The sequence below is a fragment of the Antrostomus carolinensis genome, unplaced genomic scaffold (assembly GCF_000700745.2).
Source record: "Antrostomus carolinensis isolate BGI_N321 unplaced genomic scaffold, ASM70074v2 scaffold14965, whole genome shotgun sequence".
Taxonomy (NCBI): Eukaryota; Metazoa; Chordata; class Aves; order Caprimulgiformes; family Caprimulgidae; genus Antrostomus; species Antrostomus carolinensis.
The window spans coordinates 656-15,955 of record NW_010315812.1 but is presented as its reverse complement, the minus strand read 5'-3'; the positions used below and the strand labels follow the sequence as shown (position 1 = coordinate 15,955).

Genomic DNA, 15,300 nt, shown 5'->3' with positions numbered 1-15,300 from the left:
AAAAAAGAGGTGCAGGGACTTTTTCTTTTTTGGTTGCTCATGACCAAAAAGCAAGGGTGATTCCACTGAAGCTCACCCAGAGCTGGCAGGACAGTGTGCCTGCTGCCATGGGCTTCAGCCCCAACCACACCATGAAAGCTTTGCAAATATCACCTGGGCTGTGGATGCCAGCACCACCCTCCATCCTGCTAGCACGTTGATTAATTACGAGTGGCTCTGTCTCTGCAGCATGGAAGAGATGTTTGTCTGTGGCTATAGCCCAGCTAGAAACTCAACTCAGGCTTAGCATAGCTGGACAAAAGGTCAATGTATTTCCCTTTTGTTTTGTAAAACAAACCTCTGTGGTTCGATGACAAGGCCATGTGTCAGATGCTGGACCACCCTCTCCTATTTCGTACTCTAAGTCAGACCCTGATGACATGAGCTCACTCCTTTAAGGCATCTTAGTGACAGTTTCTGGAGCTGGCTGGGGAGAGTGGTGACTTGGCAGTCAAGGAAGCAAAGCCAAATTGCCACCCTCCCTGCGCTGACCTGTGCTGCCTCCATCGCCTTCAGCTCCTTCAGCCTCCAGCGGAGCCGTGCCAGTGGCCCCTTGTCTCCCATCCTCCTCGTGGCGGCCAGGGCAGCCTGGAAGAGCTTCGGGGTGTCAGCCTTCGGGGGGATGATCAGCGGGTCTGCGGGTCCTCCCTTCTGGTCTTTGGGCTTATTGTTATTTTTCAGCATTTTTCTAGAGCAAGGAAAAGGAGAGATGATGTCACTCTGGGAACATGTTACGTTAGCTGGATTTTATAATGCAGAAAAGTCAGACTTTAAAAGGACTGGGGTTTTTTTTTTACACCTTAGGAAGGACAGAACAACAAATCTAAGTAACGCTAAAAACTAAAGTGAATATTTTAATAGATGTTTAAACGAATGCACTTTGACCATATTTATTTGTTCCCGAATTGCACCCACTTTTAGCTGTGAAGCTTTGGAGCAGGGCTGGGCTGGCTCTGGGCATCTCCATCCTCCCCAGCCCACGGTGAGGGACGGGTGCCCTCTGCTGAAGTGTGGCAGCTCCAGCCCGGATCTCCTTTTGAAACTCGTGCTCTGCTTTTTCTAAAAACCCACAGGCTAGAAAGCAGCAGCCCAACACGCACCTGGCCTTTTTACGCAGAAGCTTCTGAGACTCTGGATAATGCACCAAAATCTCGTTCAAGTCCTTCTTATCCAAAATGAAGAGGTTGGCGAAGCCGTGAGCTACGACGTTCGCTGTTCGGCGGTTTCCCCCTCCTGCCGCCAGCAAGCTGAGAGAGACAGGGTGAGATGCTAATGCTGCAGTTAATGGGCTCAGCACAACATTTGTAATGGAAAAATCTCCCTTTTCCCATCGTGTCCCCATCTTTCCCTCTCAGAGGACTCAGAGTTTAATTTTCACCCCCAATGAAATTTTCCAAGCCCAATTTTTAAAGACTGCTGGGAAACATTGGCATGGAGTGCTAAATAAAAAGTGATTTGCCTGTTTGAAGGTTTAAATATTGCATTTTACATGACTCTAGTGTCTGCTGGGCTATAGGGAGGCAAACTCTGTCACTGTGTTACAAATTGGTACAGGACTTTACCTGTCCGTGAAATGGACAGATTAATGGTGGGGGGCTGTTTCAGTGAAAGATCTGTTCTTATTCATTTTCCCATTGCTCCATATACTTCTGCTTACTGTCACCAGCTTCCCAGGCAGAAAACAGCATGATGACAAAAACAGTGGAAAAACTCCAACAGAAAAGCTGTAATTTGTGTAGCGGGTGCAGCTCAGTGTTTGCTGCTCTCAATTGAAAAGATTAACGGGGCTGTGGCCGATCTCCTCACCTCCCACCCTCCTTGCCCAGAGCCCACAAGCTCTGTATTTCCCCAGTTCCCTGGCAATGCTTCACTCACCTTATTTCTCCAAACACGGATCCAGGTTTCAGAGTCACCAGCACAGTTGTGCCGTCGGGTCCCCCCAGCACCTGCACTTGTCCTGCCTGGATAATGTACATCTCGCGGCCGATTTCTCCCTGCCATGAAGATGGGTGCTGTGTGGGGTGCCCAGAAACAGGGAGACCTTATGGATGCCCTAACCTGCAACTTGCTGGAAACTCCCACGAGCAATACTGCCCTCTCCAAGCTCTACAAACACTTTGTCCTGATGGTTCTCACTCCCGAGCATCCTCACCTACATCCCAAAGTCTCCTCCAGCTCTGCCGGCTCTTCCTGTCTGTCTTGCTGTTCATGGCTGCAGCAGAAGAGGTCAGTCTTTGCACAAGACCAGCTGCAACCCAGAAGGTTTTTGCCCTGAATTCCACCCCTGTGAAGTGGCTCGATGCCACAGTGATGGGCCAGACCTGGCTTTCCCCACTCTGCATTGCTTCTAGTGCCCTTGCAAAGCTCAGTCATGACACCGGGGATGGGAGGCACCCAAGCATCTCATTACCTTCTTACACACATAGTCACTAGGCAGGTAGACCACAGATCTGAGCCGCTTCAGCATGTCAAAGATCATCTGCCTGTCGCAGCCCTGAGCCAAAACAGAGCCAACAGTGCCGTTAGTCTGCACCAGCACGCCAGGCTCCACCAGCCAGGACCCGCGCTGCAGAGGGTACCTGGAAGAGGGCCACTTTGCTCACGATGTTGTAGTTCACTTCAATGGCAATGTCCAGCCTCATCTTGTCTGGCAGCTGCACCAGCAGCTCCGACTCATCTGTGAGACAAAGCAGAAAACTGGTTGTTTCCAGCACTGCATCTGAGAGTGCATCGTTGGTGTGGCACTGGGAAAGCAGTTTGTGTTTTGGTGGCTGAGGGCAGGAGCCAGCTCACTCAGAAGAGTCTCCTCCAGCCTCTGCCCACCCAGCAACCTGCAGGTCTAAAGTCAACAGGTGATGGAGAGCCACCCTTTGTGTGACCTCTGCCCTGACAGCTCTCAGAGACAGACAGGTAAGCCCGAGACAGCATCTTTCTTGACCAGAAGAGTTGGTGTGGAGATCCTGCCTGGTGGTTTACTGGTAGGGTGAGCTAGTGGGTTTGCTGTTGGACATGTTCTGGCCAGTGACTGCCAGTCACTGCCCTCTCCTCAGGGACTGGCAGGTGAGATGCTGGACTCAGTGCGCTGTGAGTGATGCTGGGTCACCAAGGTGCTGTGAGCCAGTGGCAGCCTATATACCCTATCAGTGGGCAAACAAGCCTGTACAGGAAAGAGTAAAATAAGCCACCCCCCGCCTTGAAAATGTAGTGACATTTGACAGTAACATTTCAGCTCTGCCAAGCAACTTCAGTAAAAGCCATGTGGTGCAAATGTTGACCCTCAGAGCTATTGGATCTCACCTAGCATGCCTTGTGAATGCCAAGTGTACTCGTACCACGTTTTCACCCGGTTCTGAACAATTTTGGGGATTCTGTAGGAGTTCATGTATTTAATGGTACTGTCCATGCAGCTCCGGTAGTAAGTTTGCCCTGCGGTAGCGGCGCCGACCACGTCTCTCATCTGAATGGGAGGAAGGGGTGGAAGAGATGTTTTAATTGCTGTCACTTATCCATCCTGCAGTCTAGAGCTATGCTGAGTCCTAACAGCACCTGCCAAATCCTTTTTGTCTTCCAACAATGCAGAGCAGATCCTTGCCCAGGGAAAACAAACCTGGAGGTACAAACCTGTGGACCAACCCCTCCTAAACCTTCCCCACCTGAGGTTGGGAACTCCCCGTGATGTCTGCTCACCTGCCCTATCATGACGGAGAAAGCAAAGACGCCCGTGAAGTAGTTCAGCAGCTGAAAGATGATCTCGAACAGCGTCTTGGGGTCTGGCAGGCCCCCGATGGTGATGAGGGTTTTGACTGCCCAGTAGTAACAGCGGATGTAGCTGGCAGGAAAAGAGGAGGAAGCTTTGAAGTTGTTTCTGGCATGAAGGTCTGTGTCAGCCCTCAGTACTGAGCTCACATCCTCTGCCCATGGCAAACCAGAGCCTTCTGAGAGTAATTATGGGTAACAAATGGAAAATTAAGGGGCTGCAGGATCCCCACCACACCTGCAGGTGCTTCTGGAGATGCTACAGGAGCAGAGGGACAAAGGGTCCCTCCAGAAACTTCTGTGTGGGATGCTCAGCTGCTCTGGCTACTCCCATGTTCTACTTCTTTCAGCCCTACTACTGTAAACCAGCAACGGAGTTTTAGCAACATTTACACTTTTAGAAATAGTCAGGGGAAAAAAAGGTTTGTGAGCAAATTGTTCACACGAGACTCAGGAGATGACAAGTGAATTCTTGATTCACTGGTCTTGGGCTCTCTCTTGGATATTATAGCTACGCCTAGAGACAGATACAGATAGTGTATCACACAAAATAACTATATAGCAGCAACATTAATGTGGGAAGCTGAGCCCTCAAAGGGAAGGGAACACCCACACTAAGGCTGCCTGAGTGACGGTCACTCGTCCCCACCTACACCCACACCTCACAGTAAGTTTTAATGTCCTTGCCCATGCCTTTTTTCAGCAAACTCTCATTTACTGCATGGTGCTAAATTAGTCAAATGTTACTCAGTGTTTTATTTTGCCCATGTTGTACAATTTGCAGGGGTGGGCATTCACTACGAGGCAGCATTCACGCTCATGCTCTCCCTGGGGCATCCATCACCAACAGTGCAACGGACATTCAACACGTGTACCTTGGAAATGCCACAGTGAGGGGATGGGGCAGCCACTGTCTGTAGGAATGAGGGTGCTGGGCTGGTCCAAGGGACCTGACACATGGTATCTAGGACCTGATTTTGTGGAGCATCCGTTGCTGCGTTGAACCTTTAGGTTCAAAGCACAGCCCCTCATCTCCAAGCACAGCTTCAAGCCTCCATCCCGACCTGGCAGCAGGTCAACGCAAACAGAAACAGGGCTCACACTGTCATCCTGCTCAGCCAGGGACTGTTTCCTTGGTTCCCAGCACCAGGTTCCCAGTTTTTCAGCCTCTTCGACCTGCCGTTGCCTCCCACCTCAGCCCAGCTGCAGCCTCCTCATCTTGCAGTGCTGTATATTACTGCACATCCCATCCCTCCTGTCCTCGTCATTCTCCCTGGCTCCGCATCTTCTCCTGGCATCCCCAACCCTTTGCTTCAAGGGTTTTAATGAACCCAGCTACATCCTAATACCTTTGTTCTTGCTCCAGCTCATCACAGCAAGCTGTGCTACATGAGGACCCAAGCCCTGGCTTGTACCTGTTTCCTTCCCCATCGTAGACCCAGCTGGTAGAGCCCAGTCCTTCGTAGTCTGATGCCCAGTAATAGAGGCAGGAGTTTACGTGCAAGCAGTACAGTAAATAGGCAGTGGTCCGAATCACTCTGCAAACAAAAAAAAGGAGAGAGTATGAGGGCAGATTATATGGTATATGCTGGGAGAAACACATCACCTCCAGCATCACAAGAAGCTTCAAAGAGATGTGCTGACAATGCAGGTCCTGCCAATGCAGGAACCACAGAGCACCCAAACATGTGGCCCCATGGCTCCCTCCCACAGCCCTGCAGCTCCAAAAGTGCCAGAAAAAGCAGCTTATCTGCTGGTGGCTCCTCTTCACCACCAGCACCCCTGTCCCTGCTGGTTTGGGGAGAGGTGATCCTCTCCCAGGACCCCACTTCTCACCTCCATCAGCCAATGCCTACATCAGCCAGTCCAGGGACAGTGGGGGAAAAAAATCAAAAACCCAGAACGGGTACGCATCAAAGCAAACCTTTGCAAACTCCAGTAGCAAACAGCAACTTCAGGCTCTCTCCCTTCCCCTCCCTCCCTTCCCCTCACCTGTAGATGTATGCCTTGCTCAGGATAGCCTCCATGCGGTCATTGAACTCGAAGAAGGCCAGGTACTGTGAGGAGAAGGAAAGCAGTGTGCTCCAGCTTTGGCAGCCCCCACGGGAGACTTACACCCCCATAAAACCCCACTCCCCCTCCATTCCCCTCCTGCAGCCCCTCTGCAGCATGAACTGCCATGGACAGATTTGACTCCATCTATAAGTTCCCTCCTATTCAAATAGGAGTGGGGTTTAGGACTGAAATGAAGTCTTTGACCAACAGCCCCACAAAGACTTCCCATTCACTTTACAATCTTCTTGTCATCATCGATGAGTCCAGCAAGCCATAGCTTACCCAAAACAGTGCAGGACTCCCTTCACAGCCCCTGAAATTGGTGTTCTGCCTGATTTTATAAGCTCCAACTCACCTTCAAACAGCGAGGAAAGCGTAAGAGTGGGTTGACACCGAATTTGAAGTAGAAGATATCCAGGGGCAGGAGGCACACCACATCCATCTGAAATCCACACAAAGAGAAAAACCTCTGTGGGGACCTGCAGGCATGGTGGGATGGAGCTGCAAGCCATGGTTCAGGTTAAAGATTCAGATAAATAAATAAGAAATGAAGGCGAACCTTAAAGCGTTCTGATCGCAGGTAGTTCTCTTTCATGGCCTTTTTATCAGTCTGGTTGGGAATAGGAGGAGGAGAGAGAGATAGAGAGAGGAAGACTGATCATTGCTTACAGAAAGGAAAGTCATGGCCAACACAGTCATGCCTGGCTTTCCTCTTCTGCACCACAACGGGGAAGATGCTCCCTGCGTGCCCAGGAAGGGGAACACAGCAAGAGGAGCAGAAGAAGACCCGGCTGTATGCCATCTTCATATCCTATCTTGGGGCATCCTGTGCTCATTTTGCATCCCAGAGAAAGCACATTGCAATGCCAGCACCACCAACACTCAATTTTACAGGAGGAACCTTCCTGTCTGAGCACTTGCCTGGGCCATGGGAAGGCTGTACCCTCAAGGTTTTATTGTACCGCCTGCTCACAGTTAGCAATGTCCGGCTGTGCCCAGGCCACTTGGTGTGTACCTCACCACACTGCTGGCAGCACTGCCCCAGAGCAGCACCTTCTGAGCACCCCTACCCAAGAACGGGGCCACACGCTTTCTAGATGTGCTAGTATTGACTTCAGGAGAAAAATACATATGTTTGGTGGAAAAAAAAGACTGCCAGCTTATCCACTACATGGCAGGAGAAATGCTTGCAGTCCTCCAAGAGTGGATACAGCTCTGATGGCCACAGCCATGGTGGGAGAGGTTGGAGAGCTTGATCAGTGACCAGCACCATCCATGCCATGTGGGGTGATGGGGATGGAAGGTCCCCACAGCCAGTTCCCAACAGGGAGTTGCAGCAGACTGCCACTCACTATTATGTCCCCGCCCTGAACAAACTGCAGCCGGGTCTGAAAGACGAGGATGTCCAGTAGATAGATGAGGTCGCAGAGGTAGTCCATGAGCAGCCAGAGATAGATGTTTGTTGGCGTTTGGTAGGGAAAAGCCCAGCGGACAGGGATCAACCAGCAGTTCCAGTTCCAGGCCATGACAACGAAGAACAGCCACAGCACGTACATCAGGTCTGCACAGAGGGAACCGCACCATGATTAGCTGGGGACACATCCTTGTCCGTGTGAATCCGCTGTGCAAAGGGGTTGTCATCCCCTGCCCCACCCTGAGTGCAGGGAGGAAACCTGTAGGAGATCTCTTAACAACAGCATTTAATTGCAAGTGAGCTGGGCTCTAGATGCAAAGTGAATCCCACCAGTGCAAAACACGCTGCTTTTTATCTGAAAGCCTCTCCTAACTGTGGAGGTTCAACCAGGTTTGCTTTTCCTTTGCTCCCACAACACCGACTTCCTTGCTTTGCTTCCTTCCCGTTGAGGCCGGGCTGAGCCAACGGCTGGCTGCTCGAGCCTGAGGGCTCTGAAACGCCTGGGAGACAGCAAGGACTAAGGAAGGAACTGAGTTCCTGTGGGGTGGCCACTGGACAGTGGATTTTTCTTTTCTGATTCTTATTTTTATTTGGGGTGTCCACACCACAGGGACAGCGCTTGCCCACTGAAAGCCTGAAAAGCAGAAGGCAGCTGCCCGTTCCCTGCCTGGTCACGCTCCTGACACCAACAGCCATGGGGAAGGATTTTGGAAAGCCTGTGCCTTGCCAGGGAATTTAAAACTCTGGTTTTTCAGTAGACAGGTATAAGCTAAGTTGCTCCTTGCTTAGTTGTCCTCCCTTCTCTACAAGGTTTCATCTTCTACACCTCCTTGCCTTGCCTTAACCCCTCTCCCTTGGCCCCAGCCTGGGCACACGCCCATGCTCCATCACTTACTGGCGAATGGGTCGATGCTGCTGGGGAACTGGTAGTTTTTCAGGCGATGCACCCAGGGTGGGTACTTGAAGGTGCAGCACAACATCTCACAGTAGTGCTCTTCCTCTGCTGGCTTGTCCCCCCCTGGCTCCCCTCCTGGGGGAGGCACAGGTGGTGGCGCTGGCGCTGGCTTGGCAGGGGCTGGGAGAAGCCACACAGTTATTTTAAAGGTCAGAAAATCATTTTACAGCAATTTGTTTTAAGGTCTCTAAATCATTAATAAAGCAGCTGTCTCCCTGAAAACACAGTGTGTGTGGGGACCCAGCAGTTAAACGCTCCCAGCCCCACTCAAACTCACATGCTGTAGGGCTCTCGTCATCCGAGCTGACATCAGGGTCAGTCAGCTTCTCCTTCACCTTCTCAGTCCTCTCTCTGAAGAGCTTCACCAGCTCCTGGAGCCGGGTGTTGACGATGGCACTGCTCAGGCTCGTGGCCGAACCGATGCGCTCCGGCAGGCTGCGAGGACACCATCAGGCATTTCATGCAGGTAGGAAAGCCCAAGGGCAGGTTCATGACCCATTTTTTTAACTTACAGGGTTCTGAATCAGGATTTACCCATATTTATTTGGCTACAGTGTAATCAGGAGAACACAAGTTAAGGTGGCTTCAGTAAAATACCATCAAGCAGCACCAGCCTGAGCCTCATCCTTGCTCTGGGATGTGTGATGCCCTCAGAGGGACTTGGGAAGCACCAAGACCCCAGTCTGAATTGCATGTGCTTGGAGAAAACGATCACAGAATAGAATGGTTTGGGTCGGAAGGGACCTTTGAAGGTCATCTAATCCAACCCCCCTGCAGTAAGATGTCGGAGTGAAAATGTGCACCAAGCCTCTGAATTTATAAACTATATTGTCTCTCTTCAGCCTCTGCATTAAAACTAGGTTGGATTCAGACCTTCACCTAGCGTGACTGAGAAGCATCACTATGAGGAGGACAAAAACAAGCTCATTTGCTGTAGCTCCAGGCTGATTCATTGTGATAATTAGCATAACGATTTCTGCCCAGGAAGGCAGCAAACTCCTGCTCCATGTGGAGGTGCAGACCCTCCTTCAAGGCTGTCCCCCCAGGTCTGCCAAGACCAGGGGTGCACGATGCACAGTTTGTGCTCGCTTCCTGCATGGAAGAGAAATGTTATTTCTCCACAATCAGCAAAACCAAGGTATCCCCATAGTGCTGTTGTGTATGTAGCTCTAAGGTGCATCCTCGCTGTGGAGGCAAATCCATCTAATCTTAGGGAGAATTTTTCTACCTGGATACAGGAAATCAAGGCAGCAGTTTCTGCTCCAGGGAGCATCATGATTGGGGTTTTTTTTGAGAGGTGGTGCGTTACTGTTAAACAGTGCTAGACCCTCTGTGGGCACAGCTCCCTCTCCCTTTGGCATCCCAGCACTTCCAGGATCTTTGCTATTTCCACTCAAGCCCTGGGATCTGAATCCCTGGGAACCTGGCTGATCGGAAGCCCCTTGGTCCCACCACACACCTTTCCTTCTGCTCCTCGTCCTGGCCCAGCAGCGCATGGCTGGGGGACTGGGGCACCGATCCCTCGTCCAGACCATCTGGTGGGGCCAGCAGCTTCTTCCTGCAGACACAAACACAGAGACCAAGGCTCGGCTTGTCCTCCGTCCTCAGCCAGCTCCTCTCCCTCCCCCCCCTCCTCCTCCTCCTCCTCCCAGGTCTCATCTGTTTCCACTTCTCCTTCTCCTACCAGGGTTGGTTTTCCCCTAATTTTTGGCATTGCCTGAAGTCAATGGGAGCAAACCACCCTGCGCCTTTGCTGCTAAAGCCTTGTTCCTTCCTGGACACCACTGAGCCCACGGCTGCACAGATATGCAGCCACCTGGCCCATTTTGCAACCCATTTTGGGCACCTGGCAAGATGCACAGAGGGTGAGCACCGCTCTCTGCTCATCCCCAGCACCACGCTGTCACACCACGGCACTTCAAGAGGCAGACAAAGAAGATGCAATATTGGTAAGGTGGAGGAAGAAAGTGAAATCTGGAAAAAAGGGAAAGGGAAGGTGCTGGGAACACCACCTGGCTCTGAGATGGCTCCGTAGCACCTTAAACCTCTAAGACAAAGAGTGAATTGCAGAGCAGCGGGTACATAACTTGGACCCTTAAATGACTGCTGGTACCTGCAAAGCCAAATGCAAATTGCAACAGCCAAGAATGGCTCCAACTTCAATAGGAGCCCCATAAATGCTGTCCTGGACGTGCTGAGCCAGTGGCAGATGTCTTCCTAGAACATGTGTCCTAACACAGCTGGTGGCTCTCTTTGGCACAGATGGGCTTCTGGGACAACTTCCTTTACATGTGGGCAAACAATGTGGCAGAAAGAGATCTGAATATGAAGACAAAAATCGTGGCCAAAATCTGGCTTGCAAACCTGCATTGAAGCCCAGAGTTATAACTGCGATAAAGAAATTGTCTTCTGCTACCACAGCTGTTGCTCTAAATCAGGGGTCCTCAAACTACGCCCCACGGGCCGGACACGGCCCCCCAGGGTCCTCAATCTGGCCTGCTGGTATTTACAGAACTCCCTGGCCCCCCTCTGCCGGGGGTTGGGGGGGAAACCCAAGGGCTGGAACCAGCTCCTCGTCCTCGACCTGCCCCCTGCGGCGGGCGAGAGGTGTGGGCATCTCCTCTGCCGGGCAGAAACACCAGCAGTTGCATTCCCAAACAAAACATGGCTGGATGTACTAGGAGTACAAAAGGAGTTTCAAATTAAAGAGCTTGGTCTCCATGAACAGGACACACAGCTTTTCCAGAACCCATTTTGTGTTGACATTGAAACTGTTGATCCGATTGACCAACTGGAATTGGCCGAACTACAGACTTGTGACTCGCTGAAAGATGCATTCACATCAAGCAGCCTTATTAACTTCTATGCATCTCTCCCCTCAGAGACATACCATAATCTCAGGAACCGTGCACTCGATATTGCAACCGTCCTTGGCAGCACCTGTGTCTGTGAGCAGACGTTTTCCCAAATGAAACATCTGAAATCTCCAATCAGACCCAGACTGACTGATGAACACTTGCATCACTTGCTACGACTGCAGTGACAAATATGGACCCTAACATTGACCACCTCATTAGCCAAAAGCAAGCCCATAGTTCTCATTGCAATATGATTTGTTTTTGTTGATTACAATTGTTCTTCATTTTCAATATTGCATTCTTTTTCCTGTTTTTTGTGCACTACTACAAATAAAATATGTGCAGTGTGCAGAGGAATTCCTTCATTTTTTTCCAAACTATAGTCTGGCCCCAGACAGTGTCTGAGGGACAGTGAACTGGCCCCCTGTTTAAAAAGTTTGAGCACCCCTGCTCTAAATGAATGAGGATTTCACTGACCCGAGTGCAAAATGGCTCGGTGCTGCATGTGGAGCAGGAGCAAGCAGGATGGCGAGCGGGGTCATCCTGCCACCACAAATCTCCCGAAGAAAGCCAAATGTGATGAACCCACCCAACTCCAGCCTCACTGTCTCTCAGATGTGCCCTGCTGGGACAGGGAGCACATGAACAAGACCAACAAAACCTTCCATCCCTGAATGCACAGCACAGGGGCAGAGGAAAACCACCAACACCCCTGTTAAAGTATCCTCAGATGTGGATGGAGAGGTTCCCAAAACCACATCAGTTTGGAGAAATAGTCCTGCCAAGGTCTGTGGTGTTGTTAGGACAACATGCACCACCTCTCGCTAGTCTCCAGCTGCCCTTCCCCTGCCTCTGCCCCCTCAGGGCACCGCACTGCCCTATTGCCCATCTTCATCCACGAGCAAGACCAAGACGCCCACATCAACAGCCCAATGGTCTCTTTGCTCTGTAAGGGGGACCCTGCAGAGAGGGTCATTGCTGGCCCCTCTCTTTGCCTGTGGCATGGCTCCCCACAGGCCACAGAGCTCACGTGGTCACCCTCCAAGTACATGCAAAGCTTTATCTGTCAGCATCCACCTGGGAAATAATGTCTCTTTTTGCTTCACATTAATAGAAGCCCTTGGAAAGATGTAAAAGGAGATAAACATCCCCAGGAAGGCTGCAGTTCCAGAGGCACATGAAACATCCCTGGATCTTCTGCAGTGCCTGTAGTTCATCTGTGTTCCCAGTAGATGCAGACATGAGAAGGAGCAGGAGCTACCCAAAAAGCAATGCAAACTTCAGTGAATTTTGGAAACTGGTGAGTGAAGAGCTCAGCGGTAACCTGGGATGTTACATTAAGTCCCATGGAGAAGATCATGTATGTGCAACCCTAAGTCCAGACCCTGGCAGGTCTAGCAGTTTCTCAGTCATTCATGGAAAAAAGGAACCTGCATGATAATTCCCTATAAAACAGTTGGTCCTTCGATACATTCCAGCCGCAGAGGATGTCCAGCCAAAAAACCTTGGCTTCCTCCAGCCTCAATTTTAATCCTCCCCCTCTCTGAGCATCCTTGTTCTGAAGGCACAAAGCCAGGGGGAAGATGCTGCAAACCCTTCCAGCAAAAATCCAAGAAGAAAATTGTTGTTTTTCATGGTGAAGGTCCATATCCAGCACACAGACCCCCTGCGCTCCGAATTTGGGAGCACAGACATATGTGTCAACAGACAAATAAGATATGACCATGACAAGGGGATCAAGCCCATCTCCAGGAGGACACACAGACAGGGCTGCCCCTGGCCCCTAAAAGCTTTAAACAAAATTTAACCATTTAATTTAAAAAATGCAAACAAGAGGCAAGGCTTTTTCTGCCTCCCCTACATGGCACGGGTGTGACACCCACTGCACACACATCACCCCGGCTCAGTGTCCAGACCTGCCAGAAACAGGGGGATCCATAAGGTTGAATAAATTTGCCTGTACTCACACTGTCAGGGGGGTGAGATTCCCAGGAGCTGGGGACCATACCTAGGCAGAGCCATACCTGGGGGATGCTGGCACCGTGCCGGGCACTGCCAGCGTGTTGGGAGCGCCAGTGGTGGGGACTGGTAAGTGGGTACTGTCATCCTCCACAGCATCATCTCCACCATCCACGTCCTTGATGTCCACGATGGGGTAATTACCTGGCCCATGGAGAAGGACAATAATTGCAGGTGAGAGGGGCGAAGGGCCCAGCCTGCAGCCAGGATGAATTCCCAAGCCCCATTGCCTTTCTCCTAACAGTTTGGAACATTTCTTTCTCTTTTTTTTGCCCAGTTTTTAACACTGGAAGAAGTGCCACCTGCTTCTTTCTGCTTTCCCAGCTTGCAGTGATTACAACGACTCCGTGCGAGCGTGGGGTCCCTGTGGTTCAGAAAATGATGGAGATGAGGATTATCAACTGCAGGTGTTATGCAGGAACCCAGGATTTCCAGCTGCAAGGCTGCCTTCCACGGTTTAGAAAATCTCCTGGATCTTCTGTACATAATCATATGGATCATGCAAGCTCCAAATCACACAAGCGTTTGCTTTCCATGCAGAATAATCATAGAATCGTAGAATCCCAGACTAGTTTGGATTGGAAGGGACCTTAAACCTCATCCAGTCCCAACCCCCCTGCCATCAGCAGGGACACCTTCCACTAGACCAGGTTGCTCAAAGCCTCATCCAACCTGGCCGAGAACACTTCCAGGGAGGGGGCATCTATTTTATTTAAATAGAACTTATGGCCTCTCCCTTTTGCAGAGGTAATAATGGCTTCTTGCCACAAGCAAGATTAGAAGCAGGAAGGCTGGATATTTATAGTGGGTAAGGAGAGATTCCAACTGCCCAAGGGAGAAATGGGGCTGGAATTATTTTGACTAAACGCCGCAGCTGGCCGGGCTGTGAAGTGTCATCCCTTTTCTTAGCTATATAACAAAATGCAATGAGTTCCTGCAGGTTTTATTCTAAGGGCGGTTTTCATACGTCTGAAAGACTCTGTGCAGCCCCTCCTGTCCCACGCTGACATGGGACCAGTGGATCAGAGAGTGGCTTGATCAAATCACCAAGAAAAACCTGTCTCGGTTACAAAGTGAAAACTCCATTGTGTGTAAGGAAAAGTAGCAGAATTTGGCTTGCTGCTTAAAAACAAAGCAAAGCAAAGCTACGGGAACGTAATTTGTACTTCTGGGTTGAAAGGTTGAACAGCAACCTCCATTTATTGCCCTCTCGATATGAGCAGGTTGCACGAACGCTAAAGAGAAAACTGTGTGTGCAGTGGATATTTAACCCTCTGCCTGCGGGCCCTTTGGGAGAGTTTCTGGCCAAGCAGGTCAAAATATACAGTGTATAGTTTACAGATATTTGCAAACACTGTCTAGGGACTAGTTAGAAAGGCACAGAGTGATGAGGCAGGAGCAGAAAAAAACATTGATTTTGTGCCTCAGTCTCTGTGCTGTTTGTTGGGTTTTTTTGGTTTGTTTTGTGTTGGTTTGTTTTTTTCCCAAAAAAAACAACAAAAAGCGACTACTCCAGGAGTAACCCCTTGGCCTCCTCAAGCTACGCAAGCCCATCATCAAAACCAATGTCTCTAATACCTAGTGGGGATTGCTCCTCATTGCAAAAATTGGGGTTGACCACTCCAGCCTTTGGGATGCTGGTGACAAGGATGGGGATGCGGGAGGCAGTGGTGGCTCGGTAGCTGGGGACATTGGGGAGCTGCTCTAGCGTGCCGCGGCCAGGAAGGGAGGCGTCCCTGCCATCAAGCGGCTTGTCATGCACCAGCTGATCTAGCTCGACGTCTCGGGCACGCTTGGACATGCTGCTAGGTGCCTAGGTGCTTCAAGCAAAGGACAAGGCATCTGAAGCTGCAATAAAACACAGAACGGTTTGAGATGGGACGGTTGGGTCAGGGCAAGGAAATGCAGAGGTGCTGGGGTTTTTGTTGCCACCCACCGCTCACGGGTGTTGGTAGCAGCGGTGATGAGCATCCTACCATGCACTGTTCTAGCATCGCTGCAAGATTGGGGTGCTCTGCAGGGCTGCGTGGGCAGTGACTTCTCCAGCCTGTACCAGGGCTCAGATCACTCCCTTGGGTGGAGTTATGCCAAGACCTGTCTTTGCTCACTCAGGTTGCGATGGGAGCTCACACCACCTAAGTTTCATTACCAACCCATCACCTCCTAAAAATTTATATTAAAATACATTTTATGCCACCAGTTAT

The 15,300-nt window shown here is 50.6% G+C and overlaps 1 protein-coding gene across 1 annotated transcript; it reads right to left on the bottom strand.

The window, feature by feature from the left end:
• Positions 1-531: 531 nt before the first annotated feature.
• Positions 532-14,897, bottom strand: LOC104518993 (cyclic nucleotide gated channel subunit beta 1; the record flags this gene model as incomplete). Its single annotated transcript, XM_010168072.1, has 17 exons — positions 14,675-14,897; positions 13,102-13,240; positions 9,679-9,777; positions 8,497-8,654; positions 8,160-8,339; positions 7,203-7,411; positions 6,410-6,460; positions 6,206-6,292; positions 5,788-5,852; positions 5,211-5,333; positions 3,727-3,868; positions 3,337-3,496; positions 2,619-2,716; positions 2,450-2,533; positions 1,915-2,033; positions 1,140-1,286; positions 532-727 (listed from the first exon to the last, which is right to left on the bottom strand). Coding segments are annotated over exons 1-17 (2,280 nt in total), but the record flags the coding sequence as incomplete, so codon positions are not given.
• Between the last annotated feature and the right edge of the window lie 403 nt (positions 14,898-15,300).